Raw genomic sequence first — 18,707 nt, forward strand, 5'->3', positions numbered from 1 at the left:
GCCACCTGCGGCCCGGCCGCCGATCCCGAAATGCGAACAAGGGTCGAAGTTGCGGAAAAACAAGGTGGTATTGATGGTTGAGTTCACTAGTTCACTACGTTGGGACGAGAGGAAGACAGAACAGGGTATCAACGAAAGGGAATACAGTAGGTACAAGCAATGGGTACGAGGTGTAATACTTAAGAGACAGCAGCGGCGTGGTGAATACAACGGACAGTGGACATTGAGAGGCAATTCGTGAGAGGGAGAAGAAAGATGCAAATTCAGAGGCGGACATACGATTTTGGGAAGGAAAATGAACTGGACTTCAGCTAGTAGTCAGCGACAATTTACATTAAATTTACAACACGATACAGACACGGTAAATTTAAAGAAGATCCCGATGCCGAAGAACTCTGGAATCATCAAGGGAAAAATATACGATACCCGAGTCGCTAGAATGATCGTTTTCAGCCTAAGAAGAGGATCCGTCACCGAGCCCAGTCTAGAATATACGCAGACATGCGGTCAGTCACCGGTTCGGAGCTAGGGATATCAATTTCGACTATGACTACTATCCGAGAGAGCGCCCAAATCCCAAAATTCCCGATGTCATATCATAAAAGCAATTTTAGGACCGCCCGTCCGGGAGGATTCCGATTCTTGTTGAAGCTGACACAACCTCCAAAGTGGTCACTCTCAGTGCACAGTGAGATGAGGGTGTAGCAAGTTAAAGAATGCAAAAGATGGTCTTTACAGTGCTTGGTGATTATGAGGTCGCTAAGCACACCTCTTTCGGTTGCCGACCCAGCCTAGGCACCTAATGGATGACAGTGAACGAAGGAGGGGTACCATCGACTGGTAATCATTGACGAATAGGGTATACTAGGTTTACTTCAATTTGAGTGAAGCAGGAGCGGTGTTTTATGCTACCATACTATTCCATTCCTTTCCGACGGCAGAATAGTCCTTTTTAAGATCACTGAGTTACGTCCAGTCGGGTGAAGGTTGTCCAGTCGAGGTAGAGTCTGAGAAACGTCTTCGTCTGGTTCCTCTTGGAGAATAATCGCAGAAGAACGACAGTCTCCAACCAGGTGACCGCAGTGTTAACCGGCCGGCAGCGGGATTCTATCATTCCAACGGAGCCTTCCGAGTCAACATCTTCTGACATTATGCCGGAAAGGACGAACACTCGCAAACGCGGTAGAAGAGTGACGGCATCCGCAGAAGGAACGGTGCGTCTGATCGTGAGTTTGTCGAAAAATGACCTCGCAAAGGTTTCGAGAAGGAATGTTCAAGTCGGATATCTTACAAGGTAGGTGTTAAGCATATGGTGCTCAATATGCACTCCGTCAACACCAAACCGTGGATAAATCTTAGTCTTGTTGAAGGGCAATAGAATCGATCAATAAGATTCCGGATTGCCGTAAACGTATTGTCGACGTCGAACTCTTTGTTAAAAGTCCATCCGTCGAAGAACAGTGTTGACAGAGCAGGGGTTGTGAGCTGATTGAGTACTTGGAAGGATGGGCGCTGATGAGTTAACCGCATTGAAAAGTTTAGCAAACGAAGCTCGCGACAGATAACCTGGGCTTGCTCCTCATCAATGAGGCTCGTGTCCCATGACTCGCATCTCAAATGGCACTCCTCGATATTAGGCATTGATCGAAGTTGGTCCACGATCTCCAATGCAGATGGATGTGCATCATGAAGAAAGGCGTGATCGCTTCTGAAACCAATAATCTGATTCCAGGGCAAAGTAAACGACCGTGAAGGATACTTGATGTCCATCACTTCTATCGTCCGTAGCTTAGGCGCACCATCAAACAGCACCGTTCCTTCTAGCTCACTCATCTCTCCACCGTCGGTAGAAAGAAGGATCAGGTGCTCAGGGATGGGAAGGATAACCGTAACGGTGGCAGGGATGAAAATGCAGCAAAGAACATGGCTAGGAAGAGAACCTGTATTCTCTCCGAAGCCGAGAAAAGAGGGGCAATCAAAGCTTCGGGGAGCTCATGGGAGTTACTTTCTTCCGCGTCACGATGAATCATTACAGTCAAACGATGCTGCTTCGAACGAGCAAGCTGTCGACTCAGGAGACGCATATATCGATACGTGCGCATGAAGAAATTATTGTCCGTAACGATAACGTTTAGGTATGAGCAGAGCTCCGGGAAAGACAGGACGACTTCTCTGACAGTTTCGTAGAAAATTCGGCAGAGTATTCCAGACGGAAGGCTCCTGACGAGACTGAGGAGTTTCTTCCTGAAATTTATGGCATCAGAAAGCTTCTCTCGCTCCGCCAAGATGTGCTCTACTTCGTTGTCGATTAAGGAGACCTGCTGCAAGAATGTGGTTTGCAATTCTCCAAGATTGACAACTCGGGAATCAAGAGCGGTCATGCACTCTGAATATTCGTCTATCATTCCTTTTAAAGTGGCAGCTTCAGCGGGCAACGTTTCCTCGTTCCGGCGCGTCAGATGCGCCAAATTGCTGTTTTCCAATGCATTATCGGAAAAAGTGGATGTAGCACGGAAAGTCATGATCTGGGCAAGTGCAACCTCCAGAGCAAGGCTTCCATTGCGAAGGACAATTCAGCTGAGCCATTGCGTCAATACCTGGAGAATATCTGGACACAAAAGTGGTCAGAAACACTGTAAGATAAACAAAGGAGCAAAACGGGTACATTGCAATTTGACCGATGGGTTTTGGGACAAAATAGAAGCCTTCCAAGTTCCGAATAGATTTACCTGAAGCTGTCTGAGAGTCCCACAAAGCCTGAGCAACATTTCGCACCCACCGTGACCAGACAAAGGTATGAAACCTGCTGCTAGAGTGGCCAAGTGGTAGTTGACGTAAAAAATTCGGAATTCGGACCGACTACGCGTCTCGCTGACAAACCAGTGAACAATGTCCATTGTCTATTACCTATTTTGGATATCAACGTCGACGACGACGATGAGCAAAGCATCCCACAACGCAGAGCAGGCATATCTATGATGGCGTACTCGATAATTCTGGGCATGATTGGCTGGTCTGTCCTGCCCGACTTTGCTACCACACACGCGCTCCGTTTCATTCATGGACAAATGAAGAATCCACCGGCGCCACGTACTCCGCTGTACGTCCAGCACTATCGTTACACCTTCGCGTTCGTCGTGCTGGCGTATCTTCTGTACAACCTTATCCAAGGTTCCAGCTCGGTACCTCCCAACTTTTACCAGATTCTGGGGGTCCCGCATGACGTTGACGACAATGGACTGAAGCTTGCTTTTCGTCAGTTCGCGAAGCGGTACCACCCGGATAAGCCTGGCATTGGCCCTGAGGGCGCCGAGATGTTCATGAGGGTTCGTGATGCGTTTGAGGCTTTGAAGAATCCAGTCGTCCGGTTCGCGTACGATAGGTATGATGTGCCTCACATTGCTTCTAGGTGGTACTGAAATATCCTAGGTTCGGACCTGATGTCCTGCTTTGGCAGCAGCTTTCGACGCCAAAGGAGTACCTGAGGCAAGGCCTCATGCAGTCTTCGGGTTTTCACATCGTCAGCGGTCTTGTCTTGGTCTTCTACTCTTCTATCGGTCGGGAGAGCCCGGTCAAATTTGTAGGTTTGCATGTTACCATGGGAGGATGCTATCTAACTTCAGACTAGTGGCGTTATATTCTTTATGCCGTTTTCCTCTTCTCTGAGATCGCATTATTGGTATCACCATCACCTTCCACCCTCCTGTCGAACCCGACCATCCTCCATTCATTCTTTCCCCAACGTGTCACGTTTCAACATGTTCTCTTTTTGCACCAACTCTTCTTCTCTTTGAGCGTTGCTGTTAGTCGTGTCGCGCCTAGGCTTTTCCCCGAGCCTCCTGATCAAACTGTCGTTGAACTTGAGAAACTCCACACCCTTGCCGGCATGGCGGATCGCGAGGCTTCTCTGCTTTTGCATACGGAGCTTCATTCCGTGCATCCCGCTGCCAGCTTCTCGGAACGGATCCCGCTATCTCGTATGAGACCGCTTCTTGAGCCGTCGTCCGACGTGATGGACGAGCTCTCGAAGGAGATGGAGAATATGATTATAGAAACAAATGTCAAGAAGGACGCTGGGCCACTGAAGAGTATGTGGGAGGCTGCGGTGCAGAAGGGACACAATTCTGCCCCTGACATCGTAGAGCCAAAGTGGGAGGACTTTAGCAAAAATTTACCGTCACCTAGGCCATCGCCACCTCCTCGAATTCCCTGTAACAATTATACCAGGGCCAGAAGTGTCAGTTACTAGCCGTCTTGCTCTCATTGTATTATCATTTCTAGATGCAAAATAACTTGCCAATCTCTTATATCAGAACGAAGATGTTATCATGCGCTGATAACAGCGAAGAATCTCGACGTCACGGACCAGTGGCATGTCTTCTGAAGCCTTATCGACCAGGGTCCCTAAACAAACATGTCGTAGCTTGAAAGGCTGTAGCTCCAAGCATTACAGAAAAAGAAAAGGGCCAGCCACTTTGCCTGGTGGCCTCAAAGAGCCTTTTGTCGGCCTCCGTCGTTGTGCCGATACCACAATCGCCTTTGTTCCAGCCGGATTTCATATAAATGGTCGTCTTCAAAGTGAAGCGCGGCCAGCAAATAACCATGAGCTATTCATACCCAACTCTCCTCCTCACAGATGTCGCTACCGCTGAGGCCGTTTCCTCCGGCGCATACCCATTAATGATCTCCGACCTCTTTCCCTCTGCCATCCTTTTGGATAGCGCGTTGCCGTCTTCATCCAGGGTTGAAGACAAGAAAGCTACGAGTGGCAGCTGCGTCGAAAAAGAGACTAAGCAGAAATGCGCGCCTGATAGAGGCTTCTTTCAGCGATTCATGCTCTGGTGGAAGGGAAAAGATGATGGGGACGGCGACAACCGGGGAAATAGCGTTATGCATACTTTCTTGGATGGAACTATTGCATCACCATCGGCACTCTTCTTGGCTTCAACGCGCTCGTTAGATGCGTACGAATGGGCGTTAGATGTTAGTGGACGGAGGGGCAGTTTCCAGTTGTATCTGTCTACTTGATTGGAAGGTCCTTGACAGACACCGTCATTAATGATACATCGCTCATTCAGGAGCGCAACTCAGAATTGTATTAGTTGCAGGCACGAACGCCTACCTTACGACATACGCATCCTAACCACTCCTCTTCTGCACAAAGGTTGTCTCATCGGTACCACAATCAAAGAAGGGCCAAAGATATCCAGATACCTAGGCTGTGATTAGCTTATTTCACGCTATACGGCCGATGTCCACAATGGATAATTAAAGTGGAACAGGCTCTTCTACATCTTGTCTACATCTGCCAAGCGTTGCCAAGAGATAAAGCCAAGAATAAGTGGATCAGGTTGCGATCTTATTGGACTAACATCAAGTCGCCAAGCCTTCTTGACTGATAGCGCTCAATCTGATAAGATTCTGGAAGAATTAATCTGATTAGATTCCGTCATTTTCGCGTTATCGGAGGACTGTCGGCCTAGCAGATAACTGTCTGGGCTTAAGGAACCTCTCATGGATTGTCCGCTTCGAAAGGCATTATTCTAGGGGGCTGCTCCAAATCTGTGGGAATACTTAGGGAATACTAATGTCTTTACTTGTTATTCAAGCCTTCTTTTACATTCTGACCTCCATTTCTTTCAGGCGCAACTAAGGGAACAAGTGCTACCGAGACGCGTACACTCCACCCTTGCTTCACCCAACCTGCAGGTCCCGTTCCTTGAGATTCGGAATTCGGCGCAGGTTCAGCCTAACGTCAAACACGCATGGGGATGATCAACGGAGATGGACTGAAGCTCTTGCATTATATAAAGTACAGCAATTTCAGTGGACCACCAGGAAGATCACAGTTGATTGTCCCCCTTCGATTCTTGACTTCGAAGCCTCCATGGCCGCCGTCGAGGAAATCAAGTCCCAAACCGGATCCGAAAGCTCCATCGAGCAGAAAGCCGACACCATTCAGGCTCCCAAGTCCAAGTCAAAGCCTGAGGTCGCAGGTGTCGCCCGTATCGAAGCTCTGTACAAGGTCTTTGGCGGTAAAAATGGCGCACCGCTGTGGATTCTTTACCTCAGCATCGCGCTCATTGCGTATGTCTACTCCCTCGATTCCAACACTACGAGCAGCTTTTTACCTTTCGCTACATCTGCCTTCGAGTCGCATGCGTCAATTGGAACTATATCAGTTGCTGCTGATATTATAGGCGCCGTAGGGAAGCCTTTTATTGCCAAAATTGCGGATATCACGTCGAGACCGAGAGCTTACGTTTTCTCTCTTTGTTTTGTTGGTGATTTTCTATTGTGTTCCTGGCAAGTATATTGACACTGTAGCACAGTACATTCTCGGATATATCGTGATCGCTTCCTCATCCACAGTAGGTGCAGTCTGTGCTGGAGAGGTGTTGTACACGATTGGGAGGACCGGTTTAGATTTGGTATGTCTAACACTTTGCAAAGGTCTTGTCCTGTGGACTGACAGACCTGTCCCAGGTGACGGACATCATTGTCGCTGATTTGTCTCCATTAAAATGGAGAGGCTTCGCAACAGCTCTCCCCTCTTCTCCATACATCATCAACGCTTTTGTCGCCGCCGAAATCACCAATGGCTTTATTCCTGGAAAATGGCGGTGGGGTTATGGAATCTTTATCGTGAGCTTCGTTATTTCCATCCCTTTCATCCATTTCTCATCGAAGGTTTTCATAGATCATGCTTCCGGTTGTAATGGCGCCTGCTCTTACTGTATTATTCTGGGCAGAATACAAGGCCAAACGCGACGGCACGGTGTCCATCGCGTCCAGTGCTTGGGAACGGCGTCACGAAGGCTCTGACGAGAAAGTTACCTGGTACACCATTGCCCGGGATTTCGGCGACCATGTCGATATCATCGGTCTCATCATATTGGGTACTGCCTGGGCGTTGCTTTTCCTTCCATTCACTCTCTACTCCGATGCAAAGGACGGATGGAAAAATCGTACGTATTATGATATTTTTAAAGAAGCCTGTTTTGACGATCTCGAGCAGCCAGCATGATTGCCATGATCGTTGTAGGAGGTGTTTTACTATTCGTGTTTGCGGCGTATGAGAAATGGTTTGCTCGTTTCCCGCTTATGCCGACCCGTGTCCTTAATAGGACTTTCCTTGGTGCGGTAACGGTCGATGTTCTCTACATGCTCTCTGGAAATATGAGATCTTTGTATTATTCGAGTTGGACGTGGGTTGTTAAGGACTGGTACGTCTCTTCCTACCCGTCCACGCACGTTATATTTGCGGCACTGAGCTAAAGCAATCATTTGCAGGACAACTCGGGAGTGGACATATTTCAATAAGACGTTGACCGTCGGCCTTTGTGTTTTCGGTATCGTTGGAGGTCTGATTCAGCGTTACACTCATCGGTACAAGGTACGTGTGTCCCGCTGATCCCCTTCAGTTATCACCGACATTGATATTCTAGGTGCTGCAATTCGCCGGTCTTTGCATTCGGATAATGTAACGTGGTTTTCAACCCAGAAAGCACTCAGTACTAAGTATCCTACACAGCGGTATGGGCTTAACCTTCTACGCCAGAGGCGATAACGCAACGTAAATACCTTTTGCATCATATACATTCTCAATCTTAATCAATGCACTAGGGATGTCGCCCTTGTTTGGACCCAGCTCCTCATTGCCATTGGTGGAGCATTCAGTGTCGTAGGCTCGCGCGTTGCCTCCCAGGCATCTGTACCACATGCCGATCTCGCACAGGTGATTTCCCTGATATCTCTCTGGACTTCCCTTGGTGGTAGTGTTGGGTATGCCATTGCTGCTGCTGTCTGGACGTAAGTAATTTGTCTGTGAAGATGCTGTGCAATTGCTAAATACTTGGCCGTTTGCTGCTGGTAGAGGCAAAATGCCCGGATACCTCCACAAGCACCTTCCATACAAGACGGACGCCCAGATTGCTAAGATATTTGGGTCCATCAAGAGCGCTAGGAACCTCGAAGCGACGGACAGGACCAATGTCATTTACGGTGTGCATCAAGTAGTGCTCTGTACCCGACTATTTCTTATTCACGGCAATTCGCATAGCATACAACGACACCGTATATCTCCTCTATCTTCCCGCTCTCATTCTCTGTTAGTCCTATACTGTTCTTCCACCGGACGGCTGATGACATCTTTCAGCTTTCCTCCCTCTTATAGTTTTGGTGTTCATGCGAAACTTCTACCTCGGCGATAACCAGAATGCTGTCCAGAACATTGGTATCGATGGCCGCGCTTTGGAGAATAATGAGGTTGACGAGAGGAAGGAAGAAGACGCCGAAAAGGGGTCAGCAAAGTAATCTTGCTTTTTCCTCTTATGATATTCAGTTTACGCATCAAGTTATTATGCATTTTTATTCATGTCTGTGCTAATGAAAATAATCGTCCGATCCTAGGCCTCTTTTGGACTTATGACGAGGTGAGGTATAAAGAAAAACTGAGACTCTTGCGGAAGTCGCGGTCATTCAACCTATTATACCATCTCCGCGTAATTTCTCCACCTCCTCCTTCCTCAAACCTAGCAATTCCTCCAATACAACGTCCGTGTGTTCGCCCAAATCGGGACCAGCCCAACGCGGGGTGAGATCAAAACCTTCGATCCGAGGGAAAGTTCCCAGCATCTTCACATTCCATCCCTCGCCGTCCCTACCATCCACCCAGACATTCTCGATAGCGCCTCGCGCCTGATTATGCTCGCTCTCTACAATATCCTTCACATTGACGACTCGCCCGACAGGGACGCCAGCTGCATTCATGACATCTATAATCTCCTCAGTCGTCTTCTCGCTCGTCCAGTCCGAGATCGCTTTCTCGATTTCGGCTTGTCGTTGCACACGGTGTTGGTTCTGCGCGTAGTCAGGACCAGTCAGTTCGGTATGTCCGATCGCTGCCATGAGTCGATTGTACATGTTATCCGCATTCGCTCCGATAACGATGAACGTCGATGTGGACGATCCTGGCTCAGGAAGACAAGGATAGGCATTTGTCGGTACGATTCCCGTGACGGAAGAGCCTGATGGCCCGCGAATCTTGACAATTATTCAATAATACATTCTGTTATGCCGTGGTATTACTTACCTTTCCTTTCCGATCATATTCTGGTATTACTCCCTCCATAAGGTTTAACATACTACAATATAAATCAGTATGTACCCGGAACGGCCATCACAAGTTGTACCTTTCTAGAATACTAACGTCGACGGTTGTACCACCCTTCTCGCCGCGTTCGATTTTGGATTGCCTCGACAGCAAAGCCAGCACCTAACTTGAGTGGTTAGTATGCTTTCGAATAAGAGACGGGTCACCTTACAGTTCCAAATGCAGCATGGAGACCTGCAACTGAGTCACCTAAGCTGATGTTTGGCCGCACCGGTGGGCCGGTAAGGCCTCCAGTCTTAGGGTCGGGGAATCCATTTATATAACGAAACCCGGATTCGGCTTCACAGACAGAAGCATAGCCGGGACGCGGTGACCACGGTCCCGTCTGACCATAACCACTCACTCGGGTAAAGATCAAAGAAGGATTGTGTGGGTGCAGAGCCTCGGGACTCAGACCCCACTTTTCTAGGGCTACATGCCAATCAGTGTCAGAACACACAATTATTGACCACGAAGAATAAGTACATACTTCCAGGCTTAAAATTCTCCAAAAGCACGTCGCTCTTAATGGCTAGTTGTTTGACCAATCTGGATGAATACGTTAGCATCGGATGATGCGCGACGTTAGAGAAATCACTCGCTCTCTGCCTTCGGCTTTTCGTAGGTCGATGGCAATACTCTTCTTGTTTCGGCCAATACTCCGAAACCAGGGGCTCGTACCGTCTGTATCCAACTCGCGCCAGACACGAAGAGGATCGCCGAGACGAGGAGGTTCTACTTTGATGACTTCGGCGCCAAATTGTCTAAGCTGCGCGTGAGTCGTATACAGCGTAAGTACAGGCTAATGCATGAAATACCCGAGCAGTTGCCCGGCAAATGGCCCAGCGATCACCTGTCCCATTTCCAAAACGCGGATTCCTGAAAGAGGAAGATGCTGCGAGGATGTGGTTCCGTAGCGTCTAGCAGAAGACATTTTGTAAGAGAAGGTGATGAGAATATAAGATTCTCACCTAAGAGTATTCCATCGCAGTGCGGTCATAATGGACACTACTGTATATCAAGAAGCTATCTTGAGTTGATATACCCACGGAAACTGCTCTTCGGCCGAAACCTCGCACCTACTATAGATCAGGTGGTCCGTCTATGAACTTGTATTTAAAATTATTCGAAAGGCTTGCAACTGTATGTCTTTCTCGCGTGAACGTACAACTTCGTTTTCAGGATCTCGCTGCTAATGGAGCATTTGAGGGAATGATGGTGCTGGTCTCGCAAGCTAGCAAAAATCGAAGGGTCCATCGAGCTTTCTTTCCTGTCATGGAAGAGAACCTCAACTTCAACACAGCCTCTATCCAGGCAATGAAGTGAGGGAGGCTTCCTCTGGTGCCTTCGCTCGATCCCAAAGACGTTCTAAATCTCAGCTGTACTTCGATGCTCGCATTCGCTACAGGAATCCACAAGCGACACCTCATCCAGCCCGTGTGCTTGGCAGACACCACTTCCTCCATGCTCGTCCCTATTCCCCGTCATATCATTCTGGCTATGCCTCTTCTGCGAGCACATCATCTTACCGTCTCGGGCTTCTGAATTCAAATTCATTGATTTCCACCACACCGTGGTCTTCGTTCTAGCCCGGGTCACAAATTACAACCAATCCATTGAAAAGTTTAGGACGGAACCAAGATTTTTCACAGACTACTTTCCATTTATTTGATTTCACCCTCCATCTGGCGGTACGAAATACAATATCGACTCTGCCCGGTCTGTATTCACTGCATACCATGCAGTTCTCTCTACATCACCGCCTTTGAGAGACATTCTCATTCACCGACTGGAGGAAAACAGGGCACTCACCGCTAATCTCATCCTTCAATGTATTCTGGACAAGTTCGCCCATATTCCGGAGGAGTCTGACACGATACTTCTCCATCGATCTCTTTTCACTATCGTATCCTCTACTGTCCAGCTCTCCGTCCAATCTGTACCCATCGACATCGCTTTACTGAAAAACAAAAGTATCCAATGGATATCTCTTGTTTTGCGATTTGTCACCCGGCGCGCACAATTCACTCTAATTCATTTTAACTTCCGCTGTAGTGCCTTGGAATATCAGCCGGAATGTTCATGACTTGTTCAGGGTGCAGGTTCACGCTGTATTGCTCGCGGACATGCCAAAAGAATGACTGGTCATCTGGTAATCACCGTCCCCTTTGCGCCAAGATCAGGCAACTCAGAAATGGTTCGTCAGATCACCTTAGTACTATGCGCCTCGTTTTCCCACTGGTCTCCTAGATACTCGCCTTCTGCCGACGTCTTTGAGCGATCGGAGGGCCATTGAGAACCTCAATAGCCAATATCTGGAGTATCATAAACAGAAGCCTTCGGAATGGGATGATCTGTTGGACGAGTATATTGCAGAGAATGGAGAGCCTTTTTGGCCCTTGGTCTTGGTCTTGGATTATCGTGCTCTCAATGTTGAGCCTGACATTCAGATCGAGTCTTCGCAGTCCGAGAGGGAACGGGGAAAATTAGAGACGGGAGGGAGAGAGGCTATGCATGTCAGGATAAGATATTTCACTTAGGCCAAGGGCATCGAGGAAAATGAACTGTCAAATGGAGCTGCTTTTTTCTTGCTGCGTCTTAGACCGACGTTCCTGCCTGCACCATATTTGTACCTTGACTCTGACTCTCCCGTCACGGCAAGTTCCGCTATGTTTGACAGTTTCAGGTTATGTGGAGTCGGTTATCAGCACTCCAAGGTAACATATTACAGACTATTAAAAAGCGATTGACCTATTCTCTGCATCCGATTCATACCCCGGGAAGGGTCCGCAGGGGAAGCACTTGTCCCAGTCTTCATTCATCCTGTTTTCACTCTATCAAGTACAACTCTTGCTCATATTTGTTTGTCACCGAGGGTCTTGAAGGTCTTGGTACACCTTGTGCTCGGCACTGTTTCACTAGTAGTACAGGACAGATAACTACCTAAGATTGGAAGTGATATAAAATGGCTATGAAATTGCCAATACTCTTCATGTCTGCCTACTTGCTTATCAACATGATGGGTCTCTCAGTCACCACACACTCTCCTCTCGCAGCTGCCATGGACTCCATCCTTTCTGGTCCTATTAAAGATGGGGACAAGTCCTACGATGTAGACCACAAGGGCAAAGGTTGCGAAGATGATGGCAGGAAGTACTGCAGCTACTGTAGCCAGAACAGCAAGGACAAGGATGATGATGACCACAAGGATGATAAGGATGACAAGAAGGATGATAAGAATGGCATACTACGACCGTGGCAGCATTAGCTGGAACATCCGCTATGACTACTAAGCCAATGATGGCTCGTTTATATCATGGTTATATGGACGGACTCATAGGACTTTGGATGGATAGTTTTATATGGTGGCTGTAGGTTATACAGATGGACTCATGGGACTTTGGATGGACACTGTTATATGTTGAATATGCAATACATCTTTTGTTCTTTTGAAGTGTACTTGTGATTTGTTGTTTGAAGCATGCCTCTGGGGTTAGCACATTCATCGGTGAAGTCTCCGACTCCCTGACTCTGATATTCTACGATAGGACGCTGTTGTTTGCTCAGGGTTAGCACGCGTTAATGCTCACATCCAACCAACACAGAGTAGCGGCACGGGCCCTCGTAATTTAATAAAGAATTCAGTATTTTGAGTTGCCTGCATGATTTTTTAGACTGATATGAAATGGCGGCCGATTCTGTAAGGCATGAAGAGACGTGAAGGAAGAGCCGTGCCTTGTAATGAAGAAGATATGTTCCCATAGTTCCGATGTTCATACTATTGCCCTAAAAAATGTTCCTATGTATGACAGTGATCATGCGAGGAGTTGAACCAACGCAGAGTAGCAGTATGGGCCGTTGCACCGTATCTGAATCCTCTAACAATACAGATTATGTCTACGAATACAATGTCTACTATCTACTCCTGCTGTCCTATTACCCACTCCAACCCTTCGCGACTCAACAAGCCCCTCCAAGAATCATCTAATCCGCCCGTATCATGCAGCTCCATGTACGTCTTTATAACATCCCTGCGACTCCTCCGGCAGAGTATTCCCAGCGCCACAGCAAACGCGTTCACTCTCCCTACGACCAGGACCTTTCCCGACACCGTCACGAAGAAAGTCGAGCGGGACAGAGTTGGTACGCCTCGGTCGTTCTGCCCCTCGTCCTCGACACGAATTACAACTCCGTCCCAATCCTCAATGTCCCCCAAGGCGACATACACGTCCGTTCCCTCTCCCAACGCTTGTATGCAAGCAGACGGACGTTGATGTTCTCCCCCAGGTCTGGGGGAGCATGCTGGGTGTGTTTTTGCGCTCCCGTCGTTGCTGCTCTCGCTCTCATCAACGACGGCCCTCCTTTTTGCTACCCTTCGCCGCGGTAGGTTGCTCACATGCGGTTCGAGATGGCCCTTGGGCTCGATGGCGACACTGAAGTCCAGCTTTTTGTAATGGCACGGCTCGGGGTTGATGAGCGTGGCTGAAGATGTGGGGGAGGGGATCATCGTGGTGACAATTCGTCCGGTTGAACGGGGGGCCAGCGAGTTCGTCAATCTTCTATTGAAGAGACATCGATAGCCCTTCGTTAATGGTACCAGGGAATGCCTTGTCTCTTAATTAACCATTGCAAGAGTGCGAATACGACGGACAAGACACACGGTAAACAAATTCCTCCTTCAGCGCCGCTAACGTTATGTGCAGGCTGTTCAGTGTCAACGCCAAATCCTCGTGTCCAAGTATCGTATTTTCGTTGAGTTTTTGACGCCGGAGATCTGGGAGCCAAATTCGGGGGTGAGCAAGAGTCGTACTTGATAGAGTGAAAACAGGATGAATGAAGACTGAGACAAGCGCTTCCCCTGCGGACTCGGGTAAAATCGGGTGCCGGGTGGCACCTTCCCCCCGGGGTACGAATCTGATGCAGAGAATGGCTCAATCGCTTTTTAATAGTCTATGGTATGTTGCCTTGGAGTGCTGATAAAGCGAGCTCCACATAACCTAAGGCCGATCCCTTAGGTATCCGTAAGAAGGATTCTCACATAAGAAAAAAAAATGGGTGACATCCTTGGTAAGAGTAACTACCAGTGTTGATGAGTCTTGGTGACTCGGTACATTCAAGGTTAACTTGAACTTGTGGCAAAACTCAAACCCAAATGCAAATGCAAATTCGGATACGGGGAATCGAACCCCGAGCTGCCGCGCCATGGTCTGAAAATGAAAGGCGGCAATGTTGGCCGTTCCACGTGCCGACTTTTTTGTTCATCTAATTTTAACTCCAACTCTTTGTAGACTTCCTGAATGGGTATGGTATCTGCCTTACCTACCTATCTTGATCCAAGCTAATAATTAGACCTTGTAATGGCACAGATTCCAGTGATGCATGGCTCCGAGTCACCCATGTCTAGATGCCCTCAATGTGGCTTTGGCACTACGATACCAAGAACACGGCTCACCGACACACCATCTCCATTCCAACACCTGATCTCTGTTAATGCCGCTGCTTCTGACGTGGATCCCATCCACCATTACCTCCAAGGGGTACATGACGAAATTCAGCACATTGAACTCGTGCTCAAGGAGGTGCGAGAAGAGAAAATTCGTCTTCAAAACATTGCAGATAGCCACGCTGCACTCATGTCAGCCTTCCGCAAATTCCCATCAGAGGTCCTCGCAGAGGTCTTCCGGTATTCGATTGACATCCCATCCATGGACGAACAGAATAAGTGGGTTGGCGACATGACACGGGTCTATACCGCGCTTTGCACGCTTGGCGGTGTTTGCCGTCACTGGAGGACGACAGTGCTATTGACACCATTTTTATGGGCTCGATTCAACGTTGGTTGGAGTGGATGGAAAAAAAGCCCGGTGCTGTTGTTGAAAACCATGCTGGATCGATCTCGCGAAGCCGATTTGAGCATCGGATGTGCTTTTATAGCATCTGGAATAGACAAGCAGGAGAGGCGCACTTTACTTGAATGTTTGGTTCCCACAAGTTACAGGTGGAAGCACGTGTTGTTACTGTTCGACGAGGACAATGTGGACATATGGGCAGATTCGGGGTCGTCTTCCATTGTTGGAGCAGCTGGAGCTTCGTTTTAAGAATTCGTCCAAACTTTCTTTGCAGGATTTCCGTGCCTTCGAGGACGCGCTTCGTTTGCGAGAGTTGATTATAGGACGAGGCCCATCTCCTGTCCACGAATTTACCCTTCCTTGGTCTCAGATCACCAGCCTATATATAGACCGTCAAATTGATCCTGACGATCTCCGTATCGTCTTCTCCATCAGTCCCAACCTACAGTCCTTCCGTATGACCGAGCAATATAACAGTACTGGTGTTCCCATTTGGGAGCCAGAAGAGCCTAATGACTTCATGACTTCATCCATACGATATCTTCATGTCGGAGACCCAGAACTGTTCCCAGCTGCTACATTTCCCTGTTTGGAAGAAATCTCCATCGAAAAGCTGTTGCCTTACGAGGAACATTTCAGTGGATACGGGAAAGCCTTTTTCCGTGATTTCTTTCGTCGTTCGCAATGTCCGGTACGGAAGATAACGATCTCACTCGGCGACGACTTTACAGACCTTGAAATGCTTTGTAGCAGACCATCAGTCCAGAAGCAACTGGGGGACGCTATTGCTGAACTGTTCATATCCCGATACTATGCACCCACAGCTAATCTCATGCTGTCGGTTGACATTGAAGTACAAGTACCCTTTTCATTGATTCCCGATCAGATAATGTGGACTAGCTCCGAAAGATCTCCCTGCCTTTTAGAATCGTTCTGGGACTTTCTCGAAGCACGTCTGATGAGTCCACCAGGCTTGTACAACCACATTGTAATTGAAAAGGGAGAAGGCTGGTAGGTCTTGTTAACGTTGTTGTAATTGTATTCTAGCAACCTTTCTAATCTCATATATCTCTAGGGGCTATATTTCGTATGAACCAACCTCCGCCTGAGAGACAAGGCTGACACAGGAGCCGAAATACATATTCTGCGTGCTCCTGTGTCCTCTCCTCCAGGTACTTAATTTTGCATCTGATATGAAATCAATTTTATGGATATACCCAGGCTACATGCAACGAAGCAGTGACTGACGAGCTGCGTCAAGGAAGAATACATCACTGCTACTGGCATTATAGCTTTCCTAAGCATTTCTCTATCATGAGAGCACTGTTATCCTTGAGCTATCGTCTTCCCTTTACATAACCAGAATTTGATAGTGTAATCATCCACCCAGGTTTCTGGGGCTCTCATGATGCGGTGTCAGACTTTGGAGCAATAGAGCCAAGGGATTGGCGGACTGATGCGCATTTCAAAAGCCCTTCTAACCGTGCACGGCAATCAGTGTTCTCAGTTTACCATTCTGCGGCATATATTGACCTCAAACTCGTTACTAATTACTACCTACAATGCTTGTTATCACTAGTTCCGAGTCCAGATTTTCTCTCTTGCTTGGACATTGACCTTTACTCAGGCCGCTGCAGGTCAACCTTCCCCACAGTTCACAGAGTCATAGAAACCCTCGAAATGCCTACGACTATGATGCCAATTTTCTTGAGTTGGTCATCGATTTCTGGCTTTATGATCAGAACAGGTTTGATGTCAAATTGACTGTATACAAGACAATCTATTTCACATAGCATCAAATTGCTCCATGAAAAGATCCAAGACACCTTTTGGAGCTGTACTGTCATTTTGTTTAGTAGAGCTCACCGGTAGATGTCGTTCGCGACGTGTCGAAAAACGTGACAGGAATTTGTCTCCTTTCGGCTTTTTCGGCCATAGCACCTTAGTCTGTGTTATATGCTACCAAAGTCGAGAGGATGAAGTTGCGTAGGTCGCCTTCCGAGATAATGCCGTGTACTGGTGAGTCTTGTGCCCTCATCCATGTCCATGGGTGCTGAGAATGGGACACAGCACCTGCCAACGACGACACGACCCTTTCTGCTTCCGTCATCTCAGAAAACGCGACCTCAGACCTCGAAAACGCGACAATTTCCACTCTACCGGTGGAGATATTGACAGAAATATTCTGTACGGCCTGCGAATCCTACGATTACACGAAAACGAATGTCATCGTACCCACCGCTATCGCATTATCCAACGTCTGCTCGCTTTGGCGGGATATCACGATATACAACTCCGTCCTTTGGTCCGTACTCTCAATCAACCTGCTTCGCGTTTCGCAAAATATATCTCAAGCCAACTCCATGCTCTCTCTGTATCTCTCTCGCTCCAAAAATATTCCTCTCAAATACATAATCTACTCTCCGGACGTCGAAATTGTAGAAGTCGCGGGATTCTTCAGATTCGTTATCGCTCTGATGATAGTCGGGAGAGAGAGATGTTCTTATGCAAAGATACGCATTAAACAGAGAGAACTAGCAGAGCCGTTTATCGACAGATTGTTGCTGACGTTCCGCAACGTCGCTGCCATTGATGTCGCGCCCCACTGGCTTGCATTAGGTCCCTCTTCCGCGTCGCTAGCCCATCTCACGATAACTAACGCCACGACTGTCGACATAGTCGCTTTTGACGTGATCGCTCCTAGCTTCTCCATCACATCCATCTCCTTCAAGAATTGTGATTTCGTTGACATTATGCTTGTTCTCTCCGCAAGCTGTCCCCATCTCGAGGCACTCACCATCCAGGATCCGAAATGCCCGCAGCCCCTCTCCGGGACGCTTTTAAAGATCACTTCCCTCACGGTCATTCTAAACAAGAATTATCTGGACAATTTGACTGCTATCCTTCTGTCCTTACATGCTCCCAAGCTCGTTTCTCTCACAGTCTATGTGCACGAGTGGACTCGAATGAGTCCAAGAGTTTTTTCTCACTTTTTTCGGCGCTCGATACGACTGGAATCCCTGACTTTGCGGAACTGCATCTCCCTGTGCGTGAATACGGCAATCTTCTCACTGGAAAAGCTGGGTTGGTTCGATGTGCAAGTGACCTTTGGAGATTTGGATGCTGTTCTGGACGCCATTGAGGCTAAGGCATGTGCTTGGTGTCCTCTTAAGGCTGTCGTACTACGCCTGGTGCAGCTGGAGCCACATAATGGAGAAGTGGCAGAGATTGAGGAGGACAGTGGCGCGGAGAGTGATCCTGAGGACGAGAAGTTGTATTGCCTCGGCTGTGGAACAGCACACGATGTCGAAATGAATATCGGAGATGAGGAAGATTCTGATACTGAGGACGATGGCGATGAAGACTTGGGTTCAGACTCTATCGAACAGGAACCAGAAATGATGGAATGGAGAAAGAGACGAGTTGCTGACATCTTTCCTAGAGTTGTCCCGGTTCCAGTGGATCCTGATATGCTCAAGGCTGTTAATATCAGGTATGGCCCACAACTGGACAAGCTTCGCGCCGCTGGTATGCGAATTGCTATCGTCTCAAGTTGAGCCTCGTATCAACCACGAGAGGTAGGCCATGGCATTATCCTAGCTCGGGTGGCGCCTTCATCAATCCACCCACAGATACTTTACTACGCCTGTACTTATGTAGAACATCCAGCTTCGAATGAATCAAATCGTTTACTTATTTCAACA

General features: G+C 48.0%; 10 protein-coding genes across 10 annotated transcripts; 7 read left to right on the forward strand and 3 right to left on the reverse strand.

Moving 5' to 3' along the window:
- Nucleotides 1-958: 958 nt before the first annotated feature.
- BT62DRAFT_1073360 (uncharacterized protein) lies at nt 959-2,839 on the reverse strand (the record flags this gene model as incomplete). Its single annotated transcript, XM_043178929.1, has 5 exons — nt 2,780-2,839; nt 2,666-2,729; nt 2,006-2,608; nt 1,292-1,949; nt 959-1,247 (listed from the first exon to the last, which is right to left on the reverse strand). Exons 3-5 carry the CDS (start codon nt 2,520-2,522, stop codon nt 959-961), a joined length of 1,464 nt encoding a protein of 487 aa, XP_043043457.1. The 5' UTR covers nt 2,523-2,608; nt 2,666-2,729; nt 2,780-2,839.
- A 56-nt stretch (nt 2,840-2,895) lies between these two features.
- Nucleotides 2,896-4,406, forward strand: BT62DRAFT_617466 (DnaJ-domain-containing protein). Its single transcript, XM_043181617.1, has 3 exons — nt 2,896-3,382; nt 3,430-3,580; nt 3,629-4,406. The coding sequence occupies exons 1-3, from the start codon at nt 2,976-2,978 to the stop codon at nt 4,247-4,249; spliced, it is 1,179 nt and encodes a 392-aa protein (XP_043043458.1). The 5' UTR covers nt 2,896-2,975; the 3' UTR covers nt 4,250-4,406.
- A 196-nt stretch (nt 4,407-4,602) lies between these two features.
- Nucleotides 4,603-5,775, forward strand: BT62DRAFT_1002282 (uncharacterized protein; the record flags this gene model as incomplete). Its single annotated transcript, XM_043176836.1, has 2 exons — nt 4,603-4,983; nt 5,644-5,775. The coding sequence occupies 2 exons, from the start codon at nt 4,603-4,605 to the stop codon at nt 5,773-5,775; spliced, it is 513 nt and encodes a 170-aa protein (XP_043043459.1).
- Nucleotides 5,776-5,887: 112 nt separating this feature from the next.
- Nucleotides 5,888-8,350, forward strand: BT62DRAFT_963512 (MFS general substrate transporter; the record flags this gene model as incomplete). Its single annotated transcript, XM_043188689.1, has 11 exons — nt 5,888-6,280; nt 6,333-6,431; nt 6,487-6,645; nt 6,701-6,968; nt 7,019-7,226; nt 7,294-7,402; nt 7,509-7,576; nt 7,627-7,812; nt 7,877-8,004; nt 8,063-8,110; nt 8,159-8,350. 11 exons carry the CDS (start codon nt 5,888-5,890, stop codon nt 8,314-8,316), a joined length of 1,824 nt encoding a protein of 607 aa, XP_043043460.1. The 3' UTR covers nt 8,317-8,350.
- An 18-nt stretch (nt 8,351-8,368) lies between these two features.
- BT62DRAFT_985335 (L-carnitine dehydratase/bile acid-inducible protein F) lies at nt 8,369-10,159 on the reverse strand. Its single transcript, XM_043189930.1, has 8 exons — nt 10,126-10,159; nt 9,973-10,074; nt 9,757-9,918; nt 9,645-9,703; nt 9,327-9,586; nt 9,195-9,277; nt 9,095-9,146; nt 8,369-9,045 (listed from the first exon to the last, which is right to left on the reverse strand). The coding sequence occupies exons 1-8, from the start codon at nt 10,152-10,154 to the stop codon at nt 8,482-8,484; spliced, it is 1,311 nt and encodes a 436-aa protein (XP_043043461.1). The 5' UTR covers nt 10,155-10,159; the 3' UTR covers nt 8,369-8,481.
- Nucleotides 10,160-10,543: 384 nt separating this feature from the next.
- On the forward strand, nt 10,544-11,731 carry BT62DRAFT_1073363 (uncharacterized protein; the record flags this gene model as incomplete). Its single annotated transcript, XM_043178930.1, has 5 exons — nt 10,544-10,684; nt 10,744-10,873; nt 10,900-11,159; nt 11,210-11,351; nt 11,405-11,731. The coding sequence occupies 5 exons, from the start codon at nt 10,544-10,546 to the stop codon at nt 11,692-11,694; spliced, it is 963 nt and encodes a 320-aa protein (XP_043043462.1). The 3' UTR covers nt 11,695-11,731.
- A 446-nt stretch (nt 11,732-12,177) lies between these two features.
- Nucleotides 12,178-12,434, forward strand: BT62DRAFT_928740 (uncharacterized protein). The gene has a single exon (XM_043185571.1). It carries the CDS (start codon nt 12,216-12,218, stop codon nt 12,420-12,422), a length of 207 nt encoding a protein of 68 aa, XP_043043463.1. The 5' UTR covers nt 12,178-12,215; the 3' UTR covers nt 12,423-12,434.
- Nucleotides 12,435-12,937: 503 nt separating this feature from the next.
- On the reverse strand, nt 12,938-14,052 carry BT62DRAFT_992006 (uncharacterized protein). The gene is made up of 2 exons (XM_043190316.1): nt 13,815-14,052; nt 12,938-13,761 (listed from the first exon to the last, which is right to left on the reverse strand). Exon 2 carries the CDS (start codon nt 13,659-13,661, stop codon nt 13,074-13,076), a length of 588 nt encoding a protein of 195 aa, XP_043043464.1. The 5' UTR covers nt 13,662-13,761; nt 13,815-14,052; the 3' UTR covers nt 12,938-13,073.
- A 380-nt stretch (nt 14,053-14,432) lies between these two features.
- On the forward strand, nt 14,433-15,400 carry BT62DRAFT_617552 (uncharacterized protein). The gene is made up of 2 exons (XM_043181618.1): nt 14,433-14,455; nt 14,521-15,400. The coding sequence occupies exon 2, from the start codon at nt 14,530-14,532 to the stop codon at nt 15,250-15,252; it is 723 nt and encodes a 240-aa protein (XP_043043465.1). The 5' UTR covers nt 14,433-14,455; nt 14,521-14,529; the 3' UTR covers nt 15,253-15,400.
- A 1,565-nt stretch (nt 15,401-16,965) lies between these two features.
- On the forward strand, nt 16,966-18,650 carry BT62DRAFT_992008 (uncharacterized protein). The gene is made up of 2 exons (XM_043190317.1): nt 16,966-17,022; nt 17,074-18,650. The coding sequence occupies exons 1-2, from the start codon at nt 16,980-16,982 to the stop codon at nt 18,558-18,560; spliced, it is 1,530 nt and encodes a 509-aa protein (XP_043043466.1). The 5' UTR covers nt 16,966-16,979; the 3' UTR covers nt 18,561-18,650.
- The last annotated feature ends 57 nt before the right edge of the window (nt 18,651-18,707 follow it).

This window comes from Guyanagaster necrorhizus (genome assembly GCF_019112545.1).
Source record: "Guyanagaster necrorhizus MCA 3950 unplaced genomic scaffold BT62scaffold_5, whole genome shotgun sequence".
Lineage (NCBI taxonomy): Eukaryota > Fungi > Basidiomycota > Agaricomycetes > Agaricales > Physalacriaceae > Guyanagaster > Guyanagaster necrorhizus.

Excerpts from the sequence above, each read along its gene's own strand:
- BT62DRAFT_617466 (XM_043181617.1), top strand. The coding sequence starts at position 2,976 with ATGATGGCGTACTCGATAATTCTGGGCATGATTGGCTGGTCTGTCCTG. Across the intron at positions 3,383-3,429 it reads GTCCGGTTCGCGTACGATAG|GTTCGGACCTGATGTCCTGC; the intron begins GTATGATGTGCC and ends GAAATATCCTAG. Across the intron at positions 3,581-3,628 it reads GGGAGAGCCCGGTCAAATTT|TGGCGTTATATTCTTTATGC; the intron begins GTAGGTTTGCAT and ends ACTTCAGACTAG.
- BT62DRAFT_985335 (XM_043189930.1), bottom strand. The coding sequence starts at position 10,154 with ATGACCGCACTGCGATGGAATACTCTTAG. Across the intron at positions 10,075-10,125 it reads CTGCGATGGAATACTCTTAG|ACGCTACGGAACCACATCCT; the intron begins GTGAGAATCTTA and ends GTCTTCTGCTAG. Across the intron at positions 9,587-9,644 it reads GGAGAATTTTAAGCCTGGAA|CCCTAGAAAAGTGGGGTCTG; the intron begins GTATGTACTTAT and ends ATTGGCATGTAG.
- BT62DRAFT_928740 (XM_043185571.1), top strand. The coding sequence starts at position 12,216 with ATGGACTCCATCCTTTCTGGTCCTATTAAAGATGGGGACAAGTCCTAC.
- BT62DRAFT_992006 (XM_043190316.1), bottom strand. The coding sequence starts at position 13,661 with ATGATCCCCTCCCCCACATCTTCAGCCACGCTCATCAACCCCGAGCCG.
- BT62DRAFT_617552 (XM_043181618.1), top strand. The coding sequence starts at position 14,530 with ATGCATGGCTCCGAGTCACCCATGTCTAGATGCCCTCAATGTGGCTTT.
- BT62DRAFT_992008 (XM_043190317.1), top strand. The coding sequence starts at position 16,980 with ATGAAGTTGCGTAGGTCGCCTTCCGAGATAATGCCGTGTACTG. Across the intron at positions 17,023-17,073 it reads CGAGATAATGCCGTGTACTG|CACCTGCCAACGACGACACG; the intron begins GTGAGTCTTGTG and ends AATGGGACACAG.